At 42.8% G+C, this 25381-nt stretch overlaps 3 protein-coding genes across 10 annotated transcripts in view; 1 reads left to right on the top strand and 2 right to left on the bottom strand.

Annotated features, from left to right (window-relative positions):
• wdpcp (WD repeat containing planar cell polarity effector) overlaps positions 1-1244 on the top strand; it is a 55621-nt gene extending 54377 nt beyond the window's left edge. Inside the window, exon 17 of the mRNA XM_076104190.1 lies at positions 872-1244. Within this exon, the coding sequence (XP_075960305.1) occupies positions 872-922 (51 nt within the window). The 3' untranslated portion in view covers positions 923-1244. The remainder of the gene's footprint in view (positions 1-871) is intronic.
• Positions 1245-7244: 6000 nt separating this feature from the next.
• LOC142964081 (homeobox protein OTX1 B-like) lies at positions 7245-14528 on the bottom strand. The gene is made up of 4 exons (XM_076104207.1): positions 13462-14528; positions 11103-11292; positions 10294-10445; positions 7245-8994 (listed from the first exon to the last, which is right to left on the bottom strand). The coding sequence occupies exons 2-4, from the start codon at positions 11197-11199 to the stop codon at positions 8236-8238; spliced, it is 1008 nt and encodes a 335-aa protein (XP_075960322.1). The 5' UTR covers positions 11200-11292; positions 13462-14528; the 3' UTR covers positions 7245-8235.
• Positions 14529-17645: 3117 nt separating this feature from the next.
• ehbp1 (EH domain binding protein 1) overlaps positions 17646-25381 on the bottom strand; it is a 133322-nt gene continuing 125586 nt past the window's right edge. For all 8 annotated transcript variants that reach the window (XM_076104157.1, XM_076104148.1, XM_076104149.1 and 5 more), the window contains 2 exons: positions 19089-19203; positions 17646-18737 (listed from right to left, as the gene is read on the bottom strand). In XM_076104157.1, coding sequence (XP_075960272.1) covers positions 18647-18737; positions 19089-19203 — 206 coding nt within the window. In that variant the 3' untranslated portion in view covers positions 17646-18646. The remainder of the gene's footprint in view (positions 18738-19088; positions 19204-25381) is intronic.

The following is a 25381-nucleotide window of genomic DNA, read 5'->3' as shown; positions in this document are numbered from 1 at the left end:
TTAGCATGTTTTTCTGGTAGTTTAATACATAGTTTATATGAAATACCCACATGGTAAAGCCTAGCTTTGTGTAATGCTGTGTGAATTAAATACTTGATAAATGAAAAGTACTTTTCTTATTTAATTAAGAACTTTAGTGTTGGACTGTACGACATTATATCAAGGGGTGTTTCTATTATTTTGTCCTCCTTATTTACAGACATGAGTGGGTCATAAAATCAGAAACAACTCTCAATATAAAGTAGTAAAGTACATCACCATCACCACTATGACCTGAAACATATTGTTGTATTTGAGGATCGTCGGTAGTGTGTGTGGAAATAATGGACATGAAGGAGCTAAACAACGACGACAAACATAAACAATTTGACTAGTTTTATCACTTTCTGTCCTCTGCAGACAATATGTGAGGAAAACTATCATGTTTTTGTCAAACAACATGCTATACCGTGACTTTGTTCGACATGCTATACCGTGACTTTGTTCGACATGCTATACCGTGACTTTGTTCGACATGCTATACTGACTTTTTTTTAAACTTCGTACTAAATTTAATTTTACTTAAAGAATGAATGGGGCATAAGGCTTCAAGACTTAAACATCGGACCCTAATGTTAACATTCTGTCTTTCCTGTCGGTCAGATGTGTGACTGTAGAATAAAAAGGACAGAGTAGCACGGTACAGATTCAGATCAACAGGTGAATTCGGAGTTCTCGGTGCACTTAACGGTAAAATGATCCGTGAAGCACAAGTTCAGATCACAAGAGCCGAACACGTGCTGATAATCAGCTGTCTTCATATGTAAACACGGTTAATTCAGATTTATAAAACTAACTTTACTCTTTCTTTCTCTCTTTCTTTCTCTCTCAGGATGGTGGAGACCTCGGGTTGCTTCATGTCGTTCATCTAGGAATGGTTTGAAGAAACCAACTATATGCGGAGGACTCACCTGTAATAATACCTGGATAGAGGCTTGTACAGAACAGCAGTTGACTGATATCTGATAAAAGAGGAATACAATACATGAGTGTTTTACGTAAACACATTAGTTTTGTATTAGCACTTTTGTTAGTAAGTTGTACAATTTTAACTTTTAAAAAAAGGATCTGAACTGTGACATTTGGAGGTGAATTCAGGTTATTTTCTGTCTTAGTGATGTCTTCACCAAATGAACCTTGAAAGAGAAATGGTTACGCCTGAAAACGTTTTAAACCTTTTCATTAATCAGCCTGAAAAAATAAAAGACTTGTATTATACTTCCATCACCTCTGATATTGAATGTTGCAGGTTCGTCTGAGTCTGAGTCTGAGTGTGTGTGTGTGTGTGTGTGTGTGTGTGTGTGTGTGTGTGTGAGAGAGTGTCGGCCCAAGATTATGGGCCACAGTTTTATTCATGAACAGGAGCCAACCAGCGTCTTTAAAGCGTCGCGCGGAGCCCCTTTCCTGAACAGCAGCCATGTCCGTGTCAGAGCTGTCGGCGCGCGGCGCTCACCGACTAATCTGACAGCGCCGCGCGAGCCCTAATCCCTCACTGTATCGTAATCTATTTACTTTGCATTCTAAGAGGATTTCCACCCAAAAAAATAAAAATAAAAAAACAAGAAGCGATGTTGAGAAATGGACAGAAGATCAGCGAGGATGCTTTTCTGCTCTTTTTTTTTTTTTGTTAGCTTTAACAAATCATTGTATGTTTTTGGGGAGTCGATCCTCCGCGAGAGGGAGAGGTGAAAGGAATTACATTTGTGACTGATACTAATACTTCTCTTATGTAAACATCAGCTTGTTATATTTCCCCTCCGATGATACAGTCACACTGCAGAGGCCGCCGGAGATAAGTGGCATCTGTCGGTGCCTTCAGTGCGTCTCTTGACACGTGTTATAATTTAAAAACAAGGCCGCATTATCTGCTGATTGTCTGACTTGACAGCTCCAATAAAAAGCTGCAAAATTGCTTAACAGGCGAGCACGAGCTCCTCCCATCTCTCAGGAACCTTTTTGACATGCAAACAGTGAAATCTGCTCTTTCATAATACAACAAAGTACGAGACCTCTCCTCAGTTACCCTTTAAGCAATTATGTCAGCTTTGTAAAAATCATAAATAGTTATGCTTCATTTAAAATGTGGCCCCGCAGCTTTATTCTGCTCAAATCTTTGCCTTCCGAGATGACTCGCAGAGATAGGCTTATTAGTGGTATTAACATACTGCAGCGCGTGCTGGAGCTGTGAAACGGCCTCGTTAACATTTGGAAATGAGTCAAGCCTCCGGCACGTGCTATTATCCAGGTTATCTGTGTTTTTTAATTCTCTCCTCTGTACAGCAGCTGCGCAGTGATTCTGCGGAGGCCTCATCACAGCTAATGATGGCTCTGATTAGACTGATCAAGTCTCCCCTCAGGGAGGTGATCTATGTTTTATAGGTTTGTTTCACAAGATCCCCCAAAATATTATAGACGAAAATGTCAGGACAATTAAAGACGTCACAGAGACTAAATCACTCTCCACTGAGTGAAAAGATCTTATTCAGATTACAGAAGAGTCGAGTTTTCTTAGTTCTCAACTCAGTGAATGAGATCTACTTAATTATGGTGCAACATATCTGTATTGAATATCTGTTTGTGCCTGTGAGACTAAAAGGCCTCATAATGTGATAGTCTGTGATTAAAACGAGCTCAGATTGAGGTCGGAGAGACTCTGCAGAGATTAAAGTTTAGATAAATCTTCAACTTTTGGTCAAATGTCATCAATATAATGTTCTGTTGAGACCAGGAGACCCCGGAACCTTTTAACAGCTAAAACACTTAACGTTGCTGTTACTTTGCTTTTTTAATATGATTTTAATCTTAAATTTCAGAAATCTGCTAAAAAAATATCTAAAGGGGGATAAAATGGTCATTTTTTACGATTTTGACACAAAATATCTTTTCAGATTCCTTCAGAGGCAAATATCTGTGTTTTTTACGGGGTCAAATGTCAAGAATAAGGTTTAGATTTATATCAATAATAATGTGTATCGATACGTTTCGGGTGCTTCAGAGTTGCCAGTGGAGAGAATTGTCGGTTTAGAACAAACTAAAAGGAGGAAACGTGACCGACTGGTCAGACGGCGATCTGTTGACACACGGAGACGACGTCGGTGGGAAACACTGAAGCCTGCAGGCCCAACAAGCCTCCATTGAGCTTTCCCAAGGGCTTCAGGGGAAAAAGACAAGTTGTGACTCGGGACGAGGGTTGAATGCTGCCGCATCGTTTCCAGATGAGATAACACGAGTCCTCCTTTAAATGCCTCTCTGCTCCGGCCCTACTTTCTCTGACGCAACCGGTTCAGGATATGAAGGAAGTCGAGAAGACCGAAGAAGAAGAACTGCTTCCACTGGTCAACTCTTGTCTGGTTTCCCATCAACTACTTCAAAAGAGAAGGAAATCCTTCAATTTACTGATCGATAATGACGTCAGCTGTACTTTGTGTTCAGTGCTAATTAGCATGCTAACAGGCTAAACAATGCACCAGCTCAACTTTAAACATTACGTTGTCATTGAGGCTGAAACCTAATCAATCATTCGGCCCATTTAAGATGCCAATCACAACATTTCAGATTTCCAAGATCTAATCAAATGTCTTGTTTTATCCAAATCCACAAAAAATATTCAATTTACTATAATGTTCAAATGAGAACAAGCATTTTCACATTTGATTTTTTTACTTAAAAATAAATCAAATTTGATTGGGAGCATTTTGATTGCCTCTCAATGGCTCTCAACATGGCGACGACTGAGTTGGTGGCTCATAGCTAATTATGCTAACAGCGCTAACGGAGCGATCTAGGTTTAAGGAAAAGATGGTGAAATATGTAGTTATGTTTAAGAAAAGATCGTGAAATAGTTAGTTAGGTTTAGGAAAACATAGTCGTTTGAGTTTAAATAACTACATAAGTACCGTTACATCCGTAAGTTATGTGAGAAATAATCAACGTTGGCTTCTCGTTTCACACGGGGAACAAACAGTGGTCCTCTGGCTGAAAGGTGTTTTTGTTAAATTTGACATCTATTTCCTAAAGCTTTTAGAAGAACCTCCCAAAACCACTTGAAGTCAGGTGACCAAAGGACTAAATCCTCCTGCAATTCCTCTCCTGTGGAGGGAGGAGTTTCCCTCCAGAAGATAAATGAAAGAGGCTCGACGTTGTCCCGACTGTGTCCAACTTAAATCTAAAGTATGTTAAACCCACCGGGAATCTCACCAACGCTCTCAGTGCCTCGTGTCGGGATGACTAAGCTGCTTTCCACCTGGACTCCTCACAGGAACCACCGGGACTCTCACCTTCTGTGAGTTTGGACGGCGGATTCAAGGTGTCTTTATTTACCTGCATGTCAAACCAGGAGACGAGAAAATCCACTGCAGCTATACCGGCTTCACGTTGCCCAGACTTGACGTTAAACAAAACAAAATAAACCCTTTTTTTCTGACAGAGAAACCGGAGACGGAGGCCTTAGACTCCGCCCACATCAGGTGTACAGTTGACCCCTGATTAACCTCCCAGGTAAACACAATCCTCCTCTGTATCACCTCTCACTACTCGGCCTATGAACACACGGCGAAGCCAAAGTCTGGCGACAGTCGACAGCCAATCAGAGACCGGTTTTGTTGTTTTTCTCCTTCCTGTCCTGCATGGAAACAGAAGAAAACAGTCCCAGCATGCCGAGCTGCTATCAGAACATCTGCTGGTCCTTCCGACCTCAACTTTATCGAGGCCTCACAAACCACACACACACACGCGCACGCACACACACACACACACACACAGGCTGACAACGGGCGACGCGGTGCGATCGATCGGCCTACTGAACGCGCGCGCGCGCGCGCACGCGCACACACACACACACACACACACACACACACACAGTGATGAACTGGTCCAATAACCTGCGTACACTAAAGAACTGATGACATGTCATTTTTTGGGTGAGAAACTATTTAAAATATATTTGACCTCAAAATGAAACTGGTAGAACTCTGTGTTCATCTAAAATCTTCTCAAAGAACTCCAAGAATTTGCATCTCTAAAAATACGCAAAGGTGTTAAACAAAGAGAGGAACTATTTGATTATAGATTATGAGATGATATCGTTTGTATTCGTCTTTTTCTACTTTTGTTTGTCGGACGAGGAAACGTAGAAAAATCTGATGAATGTTACATTTAAAGAAAGTTTAGGAGAAAACAAACTGATTTGTTCTTTAGTTGATAAAAAAGTTTATTATAATCTGGAGAGAAGGTTGATGATTATTTCTAAGATGTTTTTATATTTGAATACATTGAAGTGCGACTTGTCCTGAAAGGTAAATCCACCTGATGTGTGTTTGAGTCGTTTACAGTGAACCAACACATCTGCACTGTAACAATTCAACATTAATCTCTTAATGATTCTAGTTTAAACTACTGTCTCCACATAGACATAAAAAAGCATCAAGTAGAAGAAGAAAATACATTTTAAGTGTTGGTGGTTTTCTTCTATAAACTTAAACTAATTAACATGTTTGCATCTTTCTGCATTTTAAAGCATCTCAGTTTGACTTTAAGTGAAAAATATTCTCTATGTTTTTGTCTCTAAAACAGTAAATTCAACCAGCAGCTGAAAACAGAAGTGAACTGAAGTGAGAATGAAACAGTCTCTCTCTCGTTTAATGACAAACGCTTTAAATACAAGAAACAGTTTCTGCACAAACAGCTGCAGGAACTCCAGAGAATGAAATGAAACGAGTCGCTCATGCGTTCAAAGCCATTTGAAATATAATTTTCTCTTTTTTTTCAAACATCACGTGACACTGTTTTACTTTTAGCTTCATTTAGCAGCTGGTAAACAATAATCATATAAGTTATATTTCATGTTTTATTCTACTTGTATTAACATTTTGTTGTTTATTTATTTATTGGATGCTGCAGAGAAACTTCTCCTGCTCGTTGCGCCATCTCGGCCCTCAGCTGCTCTCCTTCAGAGGACACATTCAATAATAAACATTCAATAATAAACATTCAATACGTTTCCACCGTTTGAAGGTGAGCAGCTGTCTCGTGTCTCTCTCTCAAACCCTCTTTGAATAAAAAAAAAAACACAAGATTTGGTCGCGAATGTTTGTTTGATGCAAATCCGAACAAATCCGCCGCTGTTCGTGGACACTCGCTGCGCTGTTTGCGCGTCTTGGCGCAAACATGTTTAACGTTCTGATCGGCAGATATTTATTCAGCTGCGACCTTCATTTACATAAAGAGGGGGGGGGGGGGGGGGAGAGAAAAGAGAGAGAGACAGAGAGCTATTTTAAAATAATGATTGATGTCCAGTAGTTGCTTCTCTTTGTGTGTTAGTGGATATTTCGGGTTGTGACTGAGCTTTAATTGTGATAAACATCTTCACTTCATGATCTCGATTAATGGATTTATTGTTTTAATAAATGTGTCAAACTAAGCTTTTAATAAAAGTAATCGATAGTTACAGCCCTCAAACATCCTCGTGACTGGACACTAAAAAGTTAAATTAATTAAAAAGTTCATAATTAACACAAACGTTGCTGTTTTGGGGTTAAGTTATTCACACAAGGACGTTGATTGTTTTAAATATTGGGGGAAATTAATTTGCATGAAGCGATGTTTTCCTCCAGAAACAACCTCGCCAGAGAACTGACGCGATGTTTTCTTTTAGTGACCCCCCCCCCCCCTCCTCCTCTTTTATAATGCGTGTATGCCTGCAAGCATCACACACACACGCGCGCGCACCTGACCCCCTAACCTGCCCCACCTTCGCAATTACGCATCAGAGGCGGTTAGAATTCCTGCAGGTTATTTTGGAGAAAACCAACTGAGGGCGCGGGAGTAATTATCACGCGCTGCATTCAATTACGCCTCGATCAAATGTCTCGCGGCTCAATATTTAGGGCCTTTTTTTAACGCTGCAGTTTAAAAAAAAAAGAAAAGAGAAACAGACACTTGGTCTCCCTGAAGCGAGGGGAGACGTTCGTGTTTCAATTTAAGACAGAGAGGATTAAGACACGGGGATGCGCGAGGCCCCTCGTATTAATTATGGACTCATTTGCATTTACCCCGTTATAATTAGGAGGAAATACAAATAAATCAACAAGCTTTTAAATAAAAGTGTGACTAATTCAAAACGAGAGAAAACAGGAATCTTCTTATGTTCTGGAATAAAATAAAGTAAAACTTGACTCGTTGTTGGACGGAAGTGAGACAGAATCCAGTGCGGAGGACCGAGATGACTGAACGGATCTTTATTGGATGAACATGTATGTGAGGGTGGTTTCTCCTTAAAGATACATTCAACATCTTACTGTCATTTCTGGAGATATTAATCCACATTTTTTTCCTCTCCAGAAAAAATAAAAACGCTCTGACTCCAAATATCAAGTCAAGTGCTGCGGTTTCAAACATGTCCAATGAGAGGAGGCCAGCTTTGAGAATGTATAGAGGTTAGAATAATAATAATAATAATAATATTAATAATAATAATATCTGGAAAACAAACTGGACAAACGTCCAGAAGAGTTCTGCATCTATGTTTTAGAGTTTTTCCCCTCAAGACATTTCAAATTGTAAAACATTTATTTTTTCTGAGTGAAACATATAAAAGCTGAACTTTATGGCCAATTTGTTCTCTTTGGAAAGATTTACATACACGTTGTTTTTTTTCTTCTTTTGTTTTTTTTTCTCCCAAAGTGGTAATAAACAATTTTTCAAATTCGGAAAAAAAAACAAAAAAACCCACCAACTAAAACATGGTCAATGTAACTGACCCAAATACATATTTACATATTTCAGCTCCTCGACGTCGCTGACTAAAAATCTCTGTCATCCTAAAATAACCAATTTGAGAAATAAAAACTATACAGGGTTTGATTTGGGGGTCCGGAGGTAAAGAGGTGCAGCAGAGGGAGCGTATTCCTCCAGAGAGCTTCGTTAAAAACTCGTTCATCGTCAGGAAGCTGCTCCGGATGTTCTCTCCTCTCAGAACTTCATCTGTTTCTCTTCTTCTGTTTTTGTTAAATATGTTTTTTAAAAGACGTGGAGGACGAGAGAGGGAGGAAAAAAACAAAGTCCGATTGCTGATCTTGTGGTTCATAAACTCTTTTTGCCTTTTGAAAAAACAAGCAATATGCTAATGTGGGGAATGAAAGAAGAAGAAGAGGGGGAGCCGGCGAGCAGGGAGAAGGGGTGGGGGGATAAAAAGCTTGATCACAAGACCTGGAACCTCCAGGAGGCCTGGTCTTTGTAGTCCAAGCAGTCTGTGGTGTTAAAGTTGAGCTTCCACGAGGAGGCTGCAGTCTGCTCTTTGTAATCCAGGCAGTCGGAGGAGTTGAAGGCCAGGCCGGAGCCGCCGTAGGCCTGGTGGTGGTGGTGGTGGTGGTGGCCCGACGACTGGCCGATGTGGTGGTGCGGGTGGCCCGACATGGAGGAGGCCGCCATGGGGCTGAGCTGGTGGGGGTGGTGGTGGGAGTGCATGGGGGCCAGGTAGGAGCTGCAGTCCACGCCGCTGAAGTAGGAGCCGGACGGTGTCGGGTAGCTCTGGCCGTAGCCCGGCGTCTGGTTGTAGGACATCGGGTAGGAGGTGGCGGCGGCGGCGGAGCCCGCCATCGAACGCTGCATACAGGAGGCGTTGGAGGCGGGTCCGGGCTCCGGGAGCGGGGCCACAGCGGTAACGGGTGCGTTTCCGGGGGAGATGGCGGGGCTCCAGATGGAGGAGATGGTGCCAATGGAGGTAGAGGTGCTGCTGAGTGCCGCCGCCGCTGCCGGGCCCGTGTGATTGGCGGAGGAGGATGAGGACGAGGAGGAACCGGTGCTGGAGACGGCCGGCGGCGTGAACTGACCGCTGCTCTCGGAGCCCGTGCTCTCCCGGGCCGGAGACGACTTCTTCTTGGGCGGCCGGGCTTTGGCGCTGTTGCCGCTCTGCTGCTGCTGCTGGCGACACTTGGCCCTCCGGTTCTTGAACCACACCTAGAACCCATGAGAGCACACAAACAACCTCAGCATTTCATTTAAAAGAAGAAGAAGATACTACCAGGCCACGCTGGGAGTACATTATGGAGGAAAATTGAGGGGTTATTAGCCATCGAGGTTCATTTCCACCCCCGGCCCCCTTTGGCTCAGACCAACCATCACGGGGTCTAATTTCATAGCTGGTAGACGGCTGTAAGATAACAGGCTCTTGGGTTTCACCACACAGTGAGGTAACTCGAGAGGGCCGGATCATGTAGAGCATTTTGTTTCACACACGCATTCTGAGAATAACTGGCCTGCCTTGGTTTTCCCCCCGAAAGCCTTTGAAGAGTCGTATTTGTTCAACATGGTTGTACAGCAGCCAGTTGTTTGCAGAGTATTTGCTTGAATACTCTGAACATCCTCAGAGCAGATCCCATATTTCAGATCATATTACAGCCTTCAGTTAGGTTCCATCAAATAATTATGAAATACTCGATTGAAAGTAAGCTTTTCTAATCGCTTTGTTTACATCAATGTGAACATTTAAATCTGGATCCATTCATTGAATCAAGAGGTTAAACAGTGATGTGAGTTAAACAGGAACAGAGAAAGAGGAGATTGTATAAATAACCACGACACTTGAAGGCAACCATCCCAGTTAAACTGCCTACAGTTACATAACCAGTATAAACAAACCAGTCTGTATGTTTTAATACCATTCAGAGTGGCAGCATTACGTTAGCAGCTCTAAAATCATCACATTGTTTTCCTCATACATTTGTTATATAATCATCCTGTTATATTACACAATAAAGTACCCTTTAGTCACATTTATTGGTATAAATACCATAAAAATATTGATCCTGATCTGATTTATCGATGATAGCTAACAGTTAGCAAGCTAGCATTAAGTTAGCCGTTAATTAGCACATGATGGTCAATTTAAAAACATTTAACTGTGTGTTTAAAACTAATTACTGCGCTAAGAGAGTAAACACATAAATAACTCTTGAACTGTCCCACTTTTAATTAATCACGAATAATTGATTTTGAGCAACACAAGCTGCTCAGTTTAAAGCCTCTGTTTGGTGACATTAAGTGTTTCTGTATTATAATGACCTGGTGACACGGTGGTAATGTAATAGTGAGTCTTTGTAGAATAATAACCCGTTTAAATATTACCTAATAACATAATTTATCGTCATAAGTTAATATCTATTCCAGAGTTAACCCTGAGGCCACGTGCGTTTGTGGGATGTTTTTTTCCACATGGAGGTTTCGGCGGGAGTTTTTTTTAAACGCGTCACTTCTCACCTGCACTCTGGACTCCGGCAGGTTGATCTTCAGAGCGACCTCCTCGCGCATGAAGATGTCCGGGTACCGGGTCTTACCGAACAGAGACTCCAGGATGTCGAGCTGAGAGCGGGTGAAGGTGGTCCGCTCCCGGCGCTGCTTCCTGGGAGTGGCTAAAAATAATAGATACAAATAAAACAACGTTAATAAAACCACCTCAAAAACACGCAGGACTTTAACATTAATTCGACTTTGTCGTCATTATTAAGCGAGAAAAAGTACATTTTATTTCTGCTATAGTTTCTTTACTGTAGAGACAATTTAAACCTTTATTTTTAAATTGATAGAGAGAATGAACTTAAAGCATATTTAATATTTCCTTTTAATTAAACTGCTCCCTAATGCCAGTAGAAGATAAACAGTTTAATCACTTAATGTGAAGACTAGAGTAATTACTTTATAGCTATAATACCAAATTATAATTCATAGAAAAATATACATTTATTATTTTACATGGTTGTTTGTTTCCTTTCTGTAAACTTTTTTAAAACACATCCAAACATTATTATTATTATCATTACACAGAACCACAATAATATGTTATTATAATATGAATAATAGTTATTAACAATAACAACAAAGTCCTTATTATTATTATTATTGTTATTATTGTTATTAGAGGCCTAACAGCCAAACATATTATTAATTTGTAGATATTTTAGTAATGTTCTTCATGATATCTGGAGCTCTTACTGGTCCAAACTGGGAGCATTCACGTGTAAAATGTGTGTTAACGTGTGTGTGTGTGTGTGCGCGCGCGCGTCTCCTACATGGGTAGCCCACTGAGGGGTGCAGCAGGTCCATGGCAGCGCCGCTGAGCCCCAGGCCGTTGACGCCGTAGGGGGGCTGTTTGAGGTAGGACATCATGCTACAGGCGGTCACTGCTCCACCCAGCTCAGGCCAGTGGTTCGGTTTCCCCCGATGCTGCAGCTTGACGGGACAGGGGGCCGATCCTAGTCACTGCACACGGGGGGCGGGGGTATTACCAACGATTCAGGAAGAAAACATAAAACACATATTTCATCCTAAATGCTCAGCGGGATATTTAGAAATAACTCCAACATGTTAATGTTATACCATGAATTACAAATATCTCTCATAGTTTTATGTTCGGCGGGTGAACCAGTGAGTCAAACTGGGACTTTACGCAGGAAACCACTGAAGCATCGTTCGGGTTGACTCTCATAAAGCCCCCATAGATTACATTATTATTATTTATTAGGATATGAACGCATAATTATAGCGGAAGATAAACTGATGGTTCAGGAGCGGAGACGAACATTAAATCCTTTCAGGAATATTGGATTTACTTAGAAAAACACGGAGGAAAATGAAACAACGTTAATAACAGATTAAACTCACGTGTTCAGCTTTAATTTAAATCTTCTGATGAGATGAAAACTGAGTGAAACTGATGAAAGTTAACGCGAGTTTTCTGTCAATAAATCATTGCGTTGTAGAAAACATTGAATGTTTATCTACATTAATGTTTGATTGACCAGCGCTCCTCCTCCTAAAGAATATTACGGGTTTATCTGTAATCATACATTTCCCTATGTTGTAAAAAATTAACTATTTTACATAATTTAAATCCTTAAACCTAAATAGTTTATTTGGCCTCCATTATGTAATGCATCATGTCAGTGTGATCTTAAACAATGAAATATTTGTGTCGCTTTAGTCAGAAAGCAAAATGCTGAAAGGAGCTCACGTGTATAAATTAAATTAGCTCCTAAAAAACGCAGAATTATTTATTGTTCCGTCACTTTTTTTGCTGCATTTGTGTTTGAATTAGTTTTTAGTCTTATGAGTAAAATGTGTGTTTAGTGTGTGTGTGTGTGTAGGCCTGCACTCACACACTCACGCGCGTATAAAGATGGATTATGGATGCGGTTCTATAATCTATATAAATCACAGCTGTGTTTGTCTGAAGTCGCTCGTTGTGTTTGTTTCGGGTCGTCACACTTTGCGTGTATTGTGAGCAGCACGAGGCTCCTGTGGATCTCACGTCAACAGAATAAAATCACCTGAGATCTGCACGAGGACTTCAGTTCACTCGTTGGTAAGAATTAACTTTAGTCTCGCTTGTATTCAGTCAGCTCCCTCCTTTATTGGGACGTTCAGGGGAACAGAACCAAACTCCAAAAAGAGAAATTGTTTCTTCACGTCACGATTAAAAATCATATTTTCTGTGAAGCACAAATATTGTTGTCATCCATGTCCGTGCTTTTAAAATGCATGTTTATTCTGTGGTTATATATTATAAAGGCCTACTTTTTACTTAAGCTGGTTTGTGTTTCTCAGTAAATATGACTGATTTATACTTATTTTAGGAACAAATAACATTTCCTCAGTTTACTGCAGAAAATAAGAATATTTTATCTGAATCCACTAATTCAACATTTATCTTCACCTTAAATATGAAGCTGCATCCACATTCAGAAACACTGATCCTCCTCATGGAGCTTTAAGAGAAACTGATCACAGTTTGATTTGTTTAATTTCTGAGGAATAAAACAAGTTTAAAGCGCGTGCATTAACGGCGTGGCTGTGAAGAAGATATTTATTTTAACAATGAGCTCGTAACTGACCACAAACAACCAAACGTGTATCCAGCAGCTTCTAACCCTCAGCAGGGCCGCAGAGAAGGCGACATCTCGGTGCAAATGAACTCAATTAGAATTTAGATTAGACCTCCGGGGAGAGAGCGTTTCAGAGGAGCTCTTATCAGCTAAATAAATTAACAAAAACCAAAAACACGCCTCTCCAATTATCTACTAAGTGGTTCAAACGCTTTAATGGCCAATTGCTCTCAAATAAAAAACTCGCAGGAACGAACTGGAATGGAAATATTAAAATGATCTACTCCGGAGGAAGTTGACTTAATTTACCCGGTTCATGTCGGAGTCCTCCGCGGCGCGGATTAATTGATATCTCCGCTAAATAAACGTGCAGAGGTGCAAATTGAAAACCTTCGCGGCAGACAGAGTTTAACGTTAAAATACGTTAACGTTAATTACTTTTTACACTTCAGCCGCTTCTGTTAATGACGAATAGTATTGTGAGTAAAATGCGCACAAACGTAACAAAACAACCAACTTTAAATGCGTGAAACTGGAGAAACCGTACCTGGTTTATTTCCGCCTCTTCTCTTCTCCCGAGCTCTTCGGGCCACGACACGCGAGCAGCAGTAAAGTATCCAGCAGTGGGAAGTCTGCAGGGCACAAAACTCAGACGACGGCCGACTTGCTCAAAAACAAACAACAGTGTGCAAACGGAGCGGCATCGCGGAGAAAAACACGCAGTTTATCAGCGCGCGGGGCGTCACCGCGTCCTCGGTGCGGTTCCGGGTGTTTCTCTCTTCTTTTATTTTTATTGCAGCCAAATAAATCAAACTCATTTGCTTTCAGGGGGCTTGTCGTTGTCTGTCAGAGTGTTAAGGTGATTTCTAGGAGACGGATGGAGATTGATCACCTTCTCTCCGCCCTGCGCCTCTATGAGCGGAGGACACCTGCGGATCCGCCTCCTGCAGCCAATCGGCGCGCGTCCCCGCTCTGACGGACGGCGGGGGCGGCCTATAGGGCGCCGCGGTGGCAGCCGGGAGAGCCCACTCCCACTTACCCTCTCCCCCTCCTCCTCTCTCGGTCCCGGTCCCGAGACCAGACCAACCAAAGAGAGGTTTGTAAAAAGATGGAAATGTTTCACAGGCCTGCAGGAGAAACGGCGTCTGCGCTCTGCGTGTGCGCCAAAGCGCGTACAAGAAGAAACCAAATTTAAGAAGATATTTTACAGAAACATTTTCAAATTTTATTTTTTTTTGCACGCGGATGCAATGGCAGCATCTAGTCTTGTCAAAGAACTAAAGCGGTGTACTTTCCCACCATTTAAAACGTATTTACTTTAAAGAAACGACCTGTATTCTTGCTGCCTGTCGTTTCATTTCCTCAGAAACATCAAATCAGTCAAAGGACAAAAAAATACACGATTGTGAATGTTTCAAGAGGAATAAATTAAAGTAGAAACGGTTGTTTTAAGGGTGTAAAGGTTTAAACGGGTGCTTAGTTTGACAGAAAGCTGCATTTTAGTTTAATCAACAGCAGAAAACAGATTTCATGTAATGCAGAGAATCCTCAGCTTCCTATTAATGCTGTTTATTTTTTTACTGTTTATTCCTCCGTGATGAGAAAATAAGTTAAATTTATCCATTTCGATTTTATTGTGATACACCCCCTCCTCTCTCTCTCTCCCCCCCCCCCCCCCCCCCCCCCCACACACACCAGTCCTCATGAATATTAATGAGGTCTAATCCCCATTTAGAATTACATTTGAGGATGGTTGACGTAAAGTTTAATAGGGATAGACCTCAAACTCACTGCGGAGGAAAACGAAGAAGAAAAATCAGCAGCAGAAGCTGCGGTCACTGAATCACATCCTGCACTTTATACGCCGATGGTTCTTCTTTTTTAAATGTGTTTTTTAACCCATCACACAGAAAACAAAGTGAGGGTCGCAGCTCAGCTCGGTTATCCTTTGTGGATCTCTGCAGAAAAAAACACATCAGCTTCTGTAAATGAGGCCTGAGCTGAAAGCGAGCTAATGTTCAGAGAGAGAAGCTGCAGGGATGGAAATGACATTTTACATGCGTGTGTGTGTGAGGAAGAGGAGGATCAAAGTGGAGGCCTTAAAAGACATCGACGAGAGCACTTTGACAGAGAAACTTAGACACCAATAGTCGACCAACGTCATGTTGGAGGCCTGTAGTGATGCTCCTTATTGCAGGCAGGAACACGGAGGAGCATACGGGCACCTGAACGCACCTTAATATACACGAACATAGTCCATCCATGTCTTTTTAAGCACGGAGGCCAAAATCAAACGTACAAATCAGACCGATGGCGACAGTGAGTGTTTCCAAATCTACGAATGATGTGAGAACATGAACAGAGGTGACGTACTGAGAATAAATGTGTCGTAAAAGAACGGGTGTTTTGGGGAGGGGAGGGAGTGTTCATTTGGAGTTTGTGTTGCCCGGCTGCTGACTGGAGGTCAAACACTTTTACGCACCTTTTTTATATTTATTTATTTCCACATCTGAAGTCCGAGCAGTCAGAGGGCCCGTGGAGGGTCTGACCGAAATACCATCACCCTCCTCTCCTTTGCGCGCGCACACACACACACACACACACACACACACACACACACACACACACACACACACACACACACACACACACACACACACACACACACACACACACACACACACACACACACACACACACACACACACACACACACACAGGCTGTGTTAAATTATGCAAAAAGGCCATTCAACAAATATGGCCCTCACAACACAATGAGTCGGGTTATTCTGACATTTCCACTATTTCTTGTTTTTTCCCTCTCCTCTCTCGATGCGAGTAAGACCCCGAGATAAACCCCTGAACAAGTATCAAGTTATCAAGTTGCACCAACCTTTTGTAATAAGAGTATTTTGTCTAATCCCAAATTGCAGTTGAATTTTTCTTAATGCTGAGCTGGTAAAGCCTGGGATTAGGCGGAGAGGAGAGGAGGGGGAAAAGTTTTGTCCCTTCAGCCGGCAGGATTGGAAGCGGGGATCTGCGGGGCTGTTGTCGGTGCTTATTAAAACGATGATGCATACAACACAGCGCTGTATAGGAGCCCGGGCACCGCACGCGGAGACCCGGGCTCCCTCAGGTGCAGTTTCTTTTTTTTTTTTTGGGACGAAAAAGGAAGTTACCGCGGAGGCCGAGCGGCGCTCAGCACCTGTGAGGTGAGGCCAGGAGACATCAAAGCTCAGGAGATAATCCATTCGGCTGAAGGATCCTCAGCTGCGCGGAGGCGCCGCCGCCTTTTACGCAGCGCGTCGCTCTTATTCACTGAAAAATAGGGAAATGACTCAAAATTTCTTTTTTTTTTCACTCCTTCTGCTTCAACGGGAACATTAAAGACACCCAAGTGACTCTGCGGAGGTAAGACGGGACATTTTGCTCTTTATTCACTCCAGAAATAAACTACATCTTTAAATAAAAATAGATTTATCATTATAAAATAGTTAGTTTAATTACGACTTTAAGTAATTTTCTTTAGACGCGCAGTGGTTTAAGAGGAGGTTAATATAAAAATGGATTAAATAGTGATGTTAAGAGGAACAAACATCAAAACTTTAGGAGGTAAAGTTAATAAGTTTTGCGCATGAAAATTTAAAAAACAAATCAACAATCTTATTTAAACTATTTATATAACACGTTTAAATCCACGCAGAAGTGCCGGGTGCTGTGAATCATTTTAACTACACACACATACACACACTCACGCACACACTGCAGCCCTCTGACTGCACCGACGTCCTTTAGCCGTTTTGGGCTCTTTGCTTTTCTTCTCCAGATTACAGACCCGCGCGATAAAAACGCGCCATAATACGGAGTAAAAACAAAAAAAAGCACCTCGGGGGGACTGGGGGGGGGGGACGACGACGACGACGTAGAGTACACGTATACGGTCGGGGTCCCAAGCAGAGAAGAAAAGGAATCAGCAAATTAATTTTGAGAGTATGAGAAAGGCCGGGGAGGACGTCTGCTGTCACAACCTATTTCCCGGCTTTAATCGGGGATGCGAGGCTGCCTGCAGGGGACGGAGCGGAGGTTTTATTTCAGGGACATTTATTCTCTCTTTGTTTCAGTTTGACATTCATAAAAGTAGTGCGAGTGGGAAAGAAATAGGGGACATTTAAGGTGGTGGAATATTATTTTTCTACATCTAAAAAAATGACACTTTTTGTTTTATTTCCCTCTCCATCCCGCTCCTGGTTACGGGTGACCGAGCCTCTCCAGCTCGGCCCCCCGTCTCCAGCGCGCTCAGAAGCGGCCCGAAGAGAGAGAGAGAGAGAAAGAGAGAGAGAGAGAGAGAGAGAGAGAGAGAGAGGGGGAAGAAGAAAAAAAACATCTGCTCGGTACAAAGTGATTTCTCTAATCTTCCTCAGAGGAACCTGCTCAGCACCGACCTCAAACAAAACAAAAAAGAAACGCCAATTTTAATTTATAAACACGCACAAGTCGCGGGGGAATTGAACGGAGCGCCAATAATAAGCAGCGCTAAACAAGTGATAGGGCCACTTATGTGCAAAGGCGTGCGTGCATTTCATGTGCAAAAAAGAAAGAAAGGTAAAAGGTATTTGGATTTTAGATTTGCAACTATAATAATAAAATCCAGCGATGAAATATTAAAACTATTTAAAAACCTGCAGCTTTAAAAATAAATCCCGGGTTACAAACAGGCCACACGCGCCTATGTGGAGTATGAAATCATAAGGACTTTATTATTGAAGACTTGGGTTATGACACTGGAATAAATAAACAGATGTTCAACACGTAAAGGACAGCTGCACCAGATGTGGAGCTGTAAGCGATGCACGTGGAAAGCATATTTCTCTTCTTCCGAATACAATAAATACAAACCAAAAAGTTGTTGAGCAAAATGCACATGAGACGTGATGGTAGGTTCACTTACAAGCAGCTTAAAAAGGACAAACGGCAATAAATAATATATATAGATTTTTTTTTTGACTGCATGAATCCTGACAAAAAAAGAAAAAAAAGAGGATTTTTTGAAGTTATTAATCAGAGCAGTGATGAAAATATACAACATGAGATTTAATTTTTAAACATGTTCTTTCTTTTGGTAAACTGCTTTCAAGCCAAGACAATAAAAAAAGCAAGATTTATGAATGCGCCCCCCCCCCCCCCCCTTTAAGATATTTTACAAGTAAAAACACTGAAATTAAATAATTAAAAAGATACAGTCAAGTAACGAAGTAGCTTGAAAAGACTGATATCATAACGACTCTTTTTTCTTCTCCTTTTAACTGCAACGTCACCCCCCCACCCCATTAAACCCAGTTGTGCTGTACCTCAAACCCACTGGTCTCCACATTCAGACAGAGAGGGCTGTGCTGCATCACTTCATGCAAAAATATCACACGGGTTTATTGTAGCACTGCTCTCGTCTCACAGGTATTTATATTACAGACACGTACCGTAAAAGTAAAAGCAGGATAATAAAAATAAAAAACATTGTGTGTGAGTGGGTCAGTTTGAGTCAGTATAAAGTTGGTGCGAAGGCATCGCAGGGCCTCTTAAATCTGCCAGGTCTCTGCGGTTAATTTGACCAAAACAAAACAACTGGAATCGTGATTCAAACGTTTAGGAAATGATCATAATCATCATAATAATGAGATACATTTCTTTTATCGGCTACATTTGTTGGTTGTGTTTTTGTGTTTCTGAAGTGACAATCATTGAAGCACACACTTCTCCTCTTTCTTGGCCATCTTTCCTTTGTTCTGCTCCAGCGTCCTCTCCAGGTGCTCGTCCTCCTCCTCGGCCCTGAGGAGGGCAAAGGTGAAGAGGTCAGATGTGGTCGGATGGGGGAGAAAGCGGGGAGAAGGAGGAGGTGCACACGCACACACACACACACACACACACACACACACACACACACACAGGTAACACAGTCGGTGCCACTGTACCTGGCACCCTGTTGGCCAATCTGGAAGAGATCCCGCCTTAATGCAGGTGTGCCTCTGCCGCACGAACGCAACTACTGTTTAACTACGGTTTCTGGGGAACCTTCTGGAAATGTAAAGATAGGCAGCAGACGCTGTCTCGCTCCACTCCCCACAGGGGGTTCGTTGGATGTTAGAGTCGTACCGTGTCGGAGGATTGTGGGTAACTTACTGTTTCTCCTGGGCGTCCAGGTCTCTGACCAGCGCGTCCCGTTTGTTGACCAGTATGACCAGCTCATCCAGCAGCAGCTGCTCTCGTCTCTTCTGGGCCTCCGTCTTCTGCCAGTCTGCAACGACACCACGAGAGACACAGTAAACACTTTGTCACATGGATGAAGAGGTGAATTTGTTTGGAACTCGTGACCGATGAGTTCAAGATGAACGTAAAAGAACATTTCTACGAATCGTCACCTCGGGTCCTCCAGGAATAGAAACGTTCCTCCTGAGCTCCTCTACTCAAACAGTGTTTTTCTGGACGTGGCTTCACTTTGAAGGACTACAGAGCTTCAACGCTGACGATCTGCTTGGACACTTTGGTTATTAACCTGCTGGACTGTGGAGACCAGACCAGTTCCACGTGTGGACGAGTGTGTGATACCACGTGTAAACACACACCGGCAGGTTGTGTGTGTGTGTGTGTGTGTGTGTGTGTGTGTGTGTGTGCGCACAGTGAGGATGTGTTGACTCGAGCAAACACACTTTAAGGATATTGTTGTTTGCTTTGAGGAGTCTCGTTCTCATGGGAAAATGCTGCTCGTATTAGAGTCCTCCATCATCATTTAAAAAGCAGATGAATTAGGTTTCTGTTTAAAAATAATTTCTTTCTATTCATTTGTATTTTAGCCCAGTGAGTTTGAAAAGTTTTTGGGTCCATTTCTGAGGTTTAAGTTCAGTAAAAATCATCTTAAGATTGAAACTTTGTTTGTTTTTCATTTAGTTTAAGATTTAAACTCTTCATCTCTCACGGAAACATCTAAATAAATACAAACATCGAAAAGCCAAACAGCTAAACAAACAAACAAACAAACAAACAGGTGAGCCCCCCCGAGTCCCGTCTCCCTCAGTTCTCCGGGGTCTTTGCAGGAAGAGGCCCCACAGGGCCCCACAGGGTCCAGGTGGGACCCCGAACCAAATCCCCTCAGCCTCTCCCTGGAGGGGAGCGCTTCACTCCCCCTGGGGCTCAAATATCCGCCTGGCGCCCTTGGCTCCACATTCACCGAAACACCAGGGCGGCACTCCCCCCTTCCTCACCGCCAAACACCCCCCCCCCCCACACACACACACACACACATCACAACTACATCACAATTAGTCAGTTTGTTTACCTCCTTTCTGTTCACATTAAACAACAACACAGCATCTACTTAGCAAGAAAAACAAGACTTCCACATGAATTAGCGGCGGCACAAAAGAAACGTAGCGTAGCATCATTTTAAGTGTGAAACTGGAGCTACTCCTCAGCTCAGTGTGAGAATCGTTTATTATAATAATAAAAACACACACTTCATCCGAGAGGATTCAAACACAGCGGAGACAACTTATGAGAGCAACTTCTCCCCTCTATCAATATTTAACCGCCGATTGATTCGACAATAAAAGGAATGTTGTAAAATGTCACTCCCAAAATAAGTGTGGCTTTATTCAAAATAAATACCCCCCCTCCTCATTGAGTAAAATTGCAGCAGTGTGTGTGTGTGTGTGTCACGCTGGGCCCAGTGTGTTTGTCCTGAAAGGTCTGCTCTCTCTTCATTGGGCCCCGCTCGGCCCTTTGAAGTCGACCACAGAGCGAAATGAACACAGACCCAATATTTGGCTCTCTAGGTTCCTCTCTTCCTTTCCTCCCTCCTTTTTTTCCCCTTCTTCTCAGGGAAGCAAATTGACTCTCCTAATAAGCCTGAATATCTAAAGAGTGCTTTTGTTTCTCTTTTAAAGGTTAGTTTAAGGTGTGATGAGTCATCATCGTTAGACGATTGTGAGATAGGAATGTGAATCCATATCCGCCATAACTCCACTCTTTCCCACAATCCTCTCTTTCTCCACAAGGCCGGCCCACAAGTAAAAAAACAGAGGTATGTTAAAACAAAACCTTTCTTCTTGATCCTGCCCTCCTTCTCCTTCAGAGCACATCTCAGCCAAAAAGCCAAAGTCCTGCTGGAGGGGTGAGGGTTACGGGGGAGAGAGCTAAGCACACTGCTGTCAATCACACGTCGCAGAGTCCCGCCCCCCTCATTAGGAAGGTAAACAATAAAGAGAGCCGATGAGAGACGTGACCAGGCAACACCAGAGCAGGGCAGGCTGGGTAACCAGACACCCGGGAACAAACAAAACAGCCTGCAGCCACTCAGAGACCCTCCCTCCACCTAAGCCCCGCCTCCCCCATCAGAGAGAGAGAGAGAGAGCGAGCGAGCGAGAGAGACAGAGAGAGGACTCACATGGTGGGTGCGTATTCAGATAACCCTCGCCGTGCACGCCAACGGTAACCATGTGAGTCTGCACAAGGCACACAAGAATGCGCCGGTTCAAATCCCCATGAACACCCTGCCCCCCCCCAAACCTCCTCCACCCGGTTTCTCCAACGCTAAATTTATTCAAGAGAGCAAACTGGTCCAAAGCCCCTCTCTCTCTCCCCCCCTCTCTCTCTCTATCACACACACACACACACACACAAAGTACGACGACGTGACATCAGAGGATTTGACTTTCATAAAAACGTTCTCCGGACGTTTAGGACTGAAAACGTCTCTTTTCTCTCTCGCCCTCTCCGCCTCTTGTTCTTTGGGGGAAAAGGCCTCAAAAAGCTGGTTTTGGCCGACATCCAAGTGGAGTCAAGAGACAGAAAGTGTCACCAGAGGAGAAGAGACTCAAAACTCAACAGCAACCAGGAGATTTGATTCTCTGTGACGTCACGTAAAAACTATTTCCTCTGGATCTGATCTAATTGAGACTGATTATATATTTTTTTATCGAATTTTTCCGACTTACAAGTATCGTCTGTGCATCTAAACCCTGATCATCTTCCTCCTCTGAGCTCCTTTAGTGCCCAAAAACTATTAAAACGCATCAATGTTCCTTCATTTTGAGTTAATTCCACTTTCACCGTCCTGCTGCTGTAAATACTCAGAGCACCACATGTGCACCACAGAGGTCCGATGCTTTAGGAAATATCTTGAGACACGACTTTAAAGATTTACGTCTTCAGAAGCCAAAGAGACCGAAAGACTATTTTCATGGAATTAGTTGACAATAAGAAATATACAGAATGTCATCGACTTTACCGTCTAACCCCAGGACACTGAAGTTTAAAAGTCAACAACTTCAAATATTTCATAATGCAGCAAACAAATAGTTTCATTGTCCATTAATCTGTTTTCTCGATAAATCGATTAGTTGTTGGTCTATAAAATGAGACGATATTCAGTTTACTGTCACAGAGGAAAGAAACCACAAATATTCACAGTTAAGAAGCTGAAACCAGAGTTATGACCTTTGTTCCTAAAGGAATTACACAAACTGATTATCAAAAACAGCGGTTGATTCATTTTATAGTGGCTGCAGCTATAATCTTTAATGAGACACAAGTTAGTTCATGAGACACTTAAAGAACTGTATCTTCTCTCTTTGTGTCCCCTGAATGAAGCAGCACAAACACTGCTAAATAAATTATAAAATTTTCCTAAATTTCCCCCCAAAAAACTCCAACAACTCGTGGAACGAAGCTTCTTGTTATCAGCGGTTCCAGTCAACTAGCAACCCTGAAAGAGTTGGCGACATCATCAAAAGTCGCCCATGTGATAGGATTCCACAGTGCACCTAATCAATCAGGGTCTGTAGCGCGCCGCCCCGATGTGTTACAAAGCCCAAATAGATTTACAAATGGGAAGTGTGTGTGTGTGTGTGTGTGTCGGGGGTGTGGAGAGGGATAAGCTCCTGCATAGGATTACATATTGATTTTAAACATATAAAAAAGCTTATCATATCAAACCGTAACAGGGAAAACTCTGGGACCCGGCTATGCATAAATCCCTTTTAGATGGCGAGAGGGCGTCCACTTTAAAACACAAACACACGCGCACACACACAAACACACACACACAAACAGGCACTCGAAGGCAGTCAAGACACAGCTTTGCGTGCACACATAGGTGTGAATCGGTGAGCAGATAAAGAGGGCATAGTGGATCAATTTTGTGGCGGTGGAGATGAGAGTGTGGCATACAGATGGCATTTTTCCTGCCTGGCATCTCACCAAGGAGGTACAAGGGAGGCGGGTTATCACCGAGCTCGTAAACGACATCAACGCCCGGACCCCCCCCCCCCCCCCAATAACTGATTTATTCTGCAACAGCTGTGAAATCAAACTCAGAAAACCTTTTTTTTTTTTCTTTCACAATGTTTGAGAAACATCTTCTCTTTGTTTAATCCGGACTGTGAAGCTCAGAAGCTTTAATGATGTCGGCCACTAAGAGTCGTGACCGTTCTGTATTTATATTAATGGGGTTTTTGCAGGCGGCAACATCTGCAGAGTGAAGTCAATGTTCATGTGTTAAAGCTGCATTCTCTCAACTGACCATCAGGGGGCGACCCCCCCCCCCCCCCCCCCCTAGTTTCAAGTCTTCTTCAATACAGCATGATGTTCATTTAGTACATTATGGTCCATTTAGAGTCAAACAGACCATAATGCAGGGGATGCTTTAGGGCGGGGCTACACAGTGATTGACAGGTCTCTAACAGACGGCGTCTCTACGTCACTCCTCCTCAGTCCAGATATGGTCACTTCCTGTTCACTGGCTGCAAAAAAACAACATGGCGACGGCAAAATCGCTGAACTCGAGGCTTCATAACATCAGTCCACAATTCGATGTGTGACGTCACGATGACTACGTCCACTTCTTATACAGTCTGTGGGTTTTTAACTATTTCTGCATCTGCCTCTAAACCTCTATATCAGTTAAAGTCTCCATTGGAGTTGAAGCTGATTGTTGAGATCAGCAAAAGTAACTTTATAAGAATATTCTTTCCATTTAAATAATCATGAAATGTTAAACTCTCTGTGACTTCTATAGGTGATTGAAATAAGATCTTCTAAGTCATAAGAAAAGATACAAAACCTTTGAAGAATATCGTCTTCAGAGTTGATTTCAGAGGAATCCTCTCCTCCTGACTCCCTCTTTCCACCTCAAAGCACTTCCTCCCTCTCATGTGTCTGAGTGTCACGCAGCTCAAGTCAGCAATAAGAATGCAGAATGAAACGTCATGAGTCAAACTTTTTCTTCTTCTCTGTTGTTCTGGTCGGCAGCGTCAAACAGAGACCGGACCGAGCAGCTAAACCCAGCAGGCAGTAAACTTAATGTCTGCTGCTTTTAACTCTCATCACAATCTAAACTATCATGTTTATATACTATATTATTATACCGACTATTCTGTATGTCTGTGTTTACTCAATGCAACTGGACAGCTGACATCTTTTTATGCTAATATGCTCAGACAGAAGCTGTTAGCATTGTTAGCCAGTTAGCCGTAGCGCACATCGACCTGGAGTCTCCATCTCCTCTGATGGAGACTGAGAGGAGAGAGTCCGTTACAGGTGTATCTTTTTCTCAGCAGGTGTGTGTGTGTGTGTGTGTGTTAGTGTAGGTGTATCTTAGTGATGTGTGTGTGTGTGTGTTTTCTGACTCGCAGTGCATCTCTCTCTCTGTGTGTCATCGACTGGCCAACCAAATCAACAATTACTCGCACGCCGACCATCGCTCAATGGACCTGACCAAGCACCAAATAAGAGCTGGGGAGATGGGCGGCGAACACACACACACAAAAAGACAGACACACAGGTGGACACACAAACACACCTGAGAGATGTAAACACACAGATGCGGACAAACAGATCGTCTCTCTCTCTCTTACACACACACACACACACACACACACACACACACACACACACACACACACACACACACACACACACACACACACACACACACACACACACACACACACACACACACACACACACACACACACTCTTCCCAGCAGCTCAGAACTATCTGAGAGGTAGACCTGTGAATGTTAAGTGTCTCCCTTTAGGGGAGAAGAGAAGGCCGGCTGATAAGTTAGTCAGCAGCAAATCCAACAAGTCCTCATGAAGGCAGAGCGGAGCGAGGTGACACGACACACACCACATCTCTGCTCTCACACCTCCACACACTATATAAAAAAACATTGCACTTGCAGAAGCACCAAGAAACATACAGACACACACACACAATGACAAAAAAAAGACTTGCACACACACATTAGCTCAGGACAATAAACAAACAACACGCACACAAACATAGTGAAACTGACTGCGCCACACACACACACACACACACACACACACACACACACACACACACACACACACACACACACACACACACACACACACACACACACACACACACACACACACACACACACACACAC

The sequence above is a fragment of the Anarhichas minor genome, unplaced genomic scaffold (assembly GCF_050575085.1).
Source record: "Anarhichas minor isolate MPS153535 unplaced genomic scaffold, ASM5057508v1 ptg000029l, whole genome shotgun sequence".
NCBI lineage: Eukaryota > Metazoa > Chordata > Actinopteri > Perciformes > Anarhichadidae > Anarhichas > Anarhichas minor.
The sequence above is the reverse complement of the archived record's forward strand: the minus strand, read 5'-3'. Positions and strand labels throughout refer to the sequence as shown.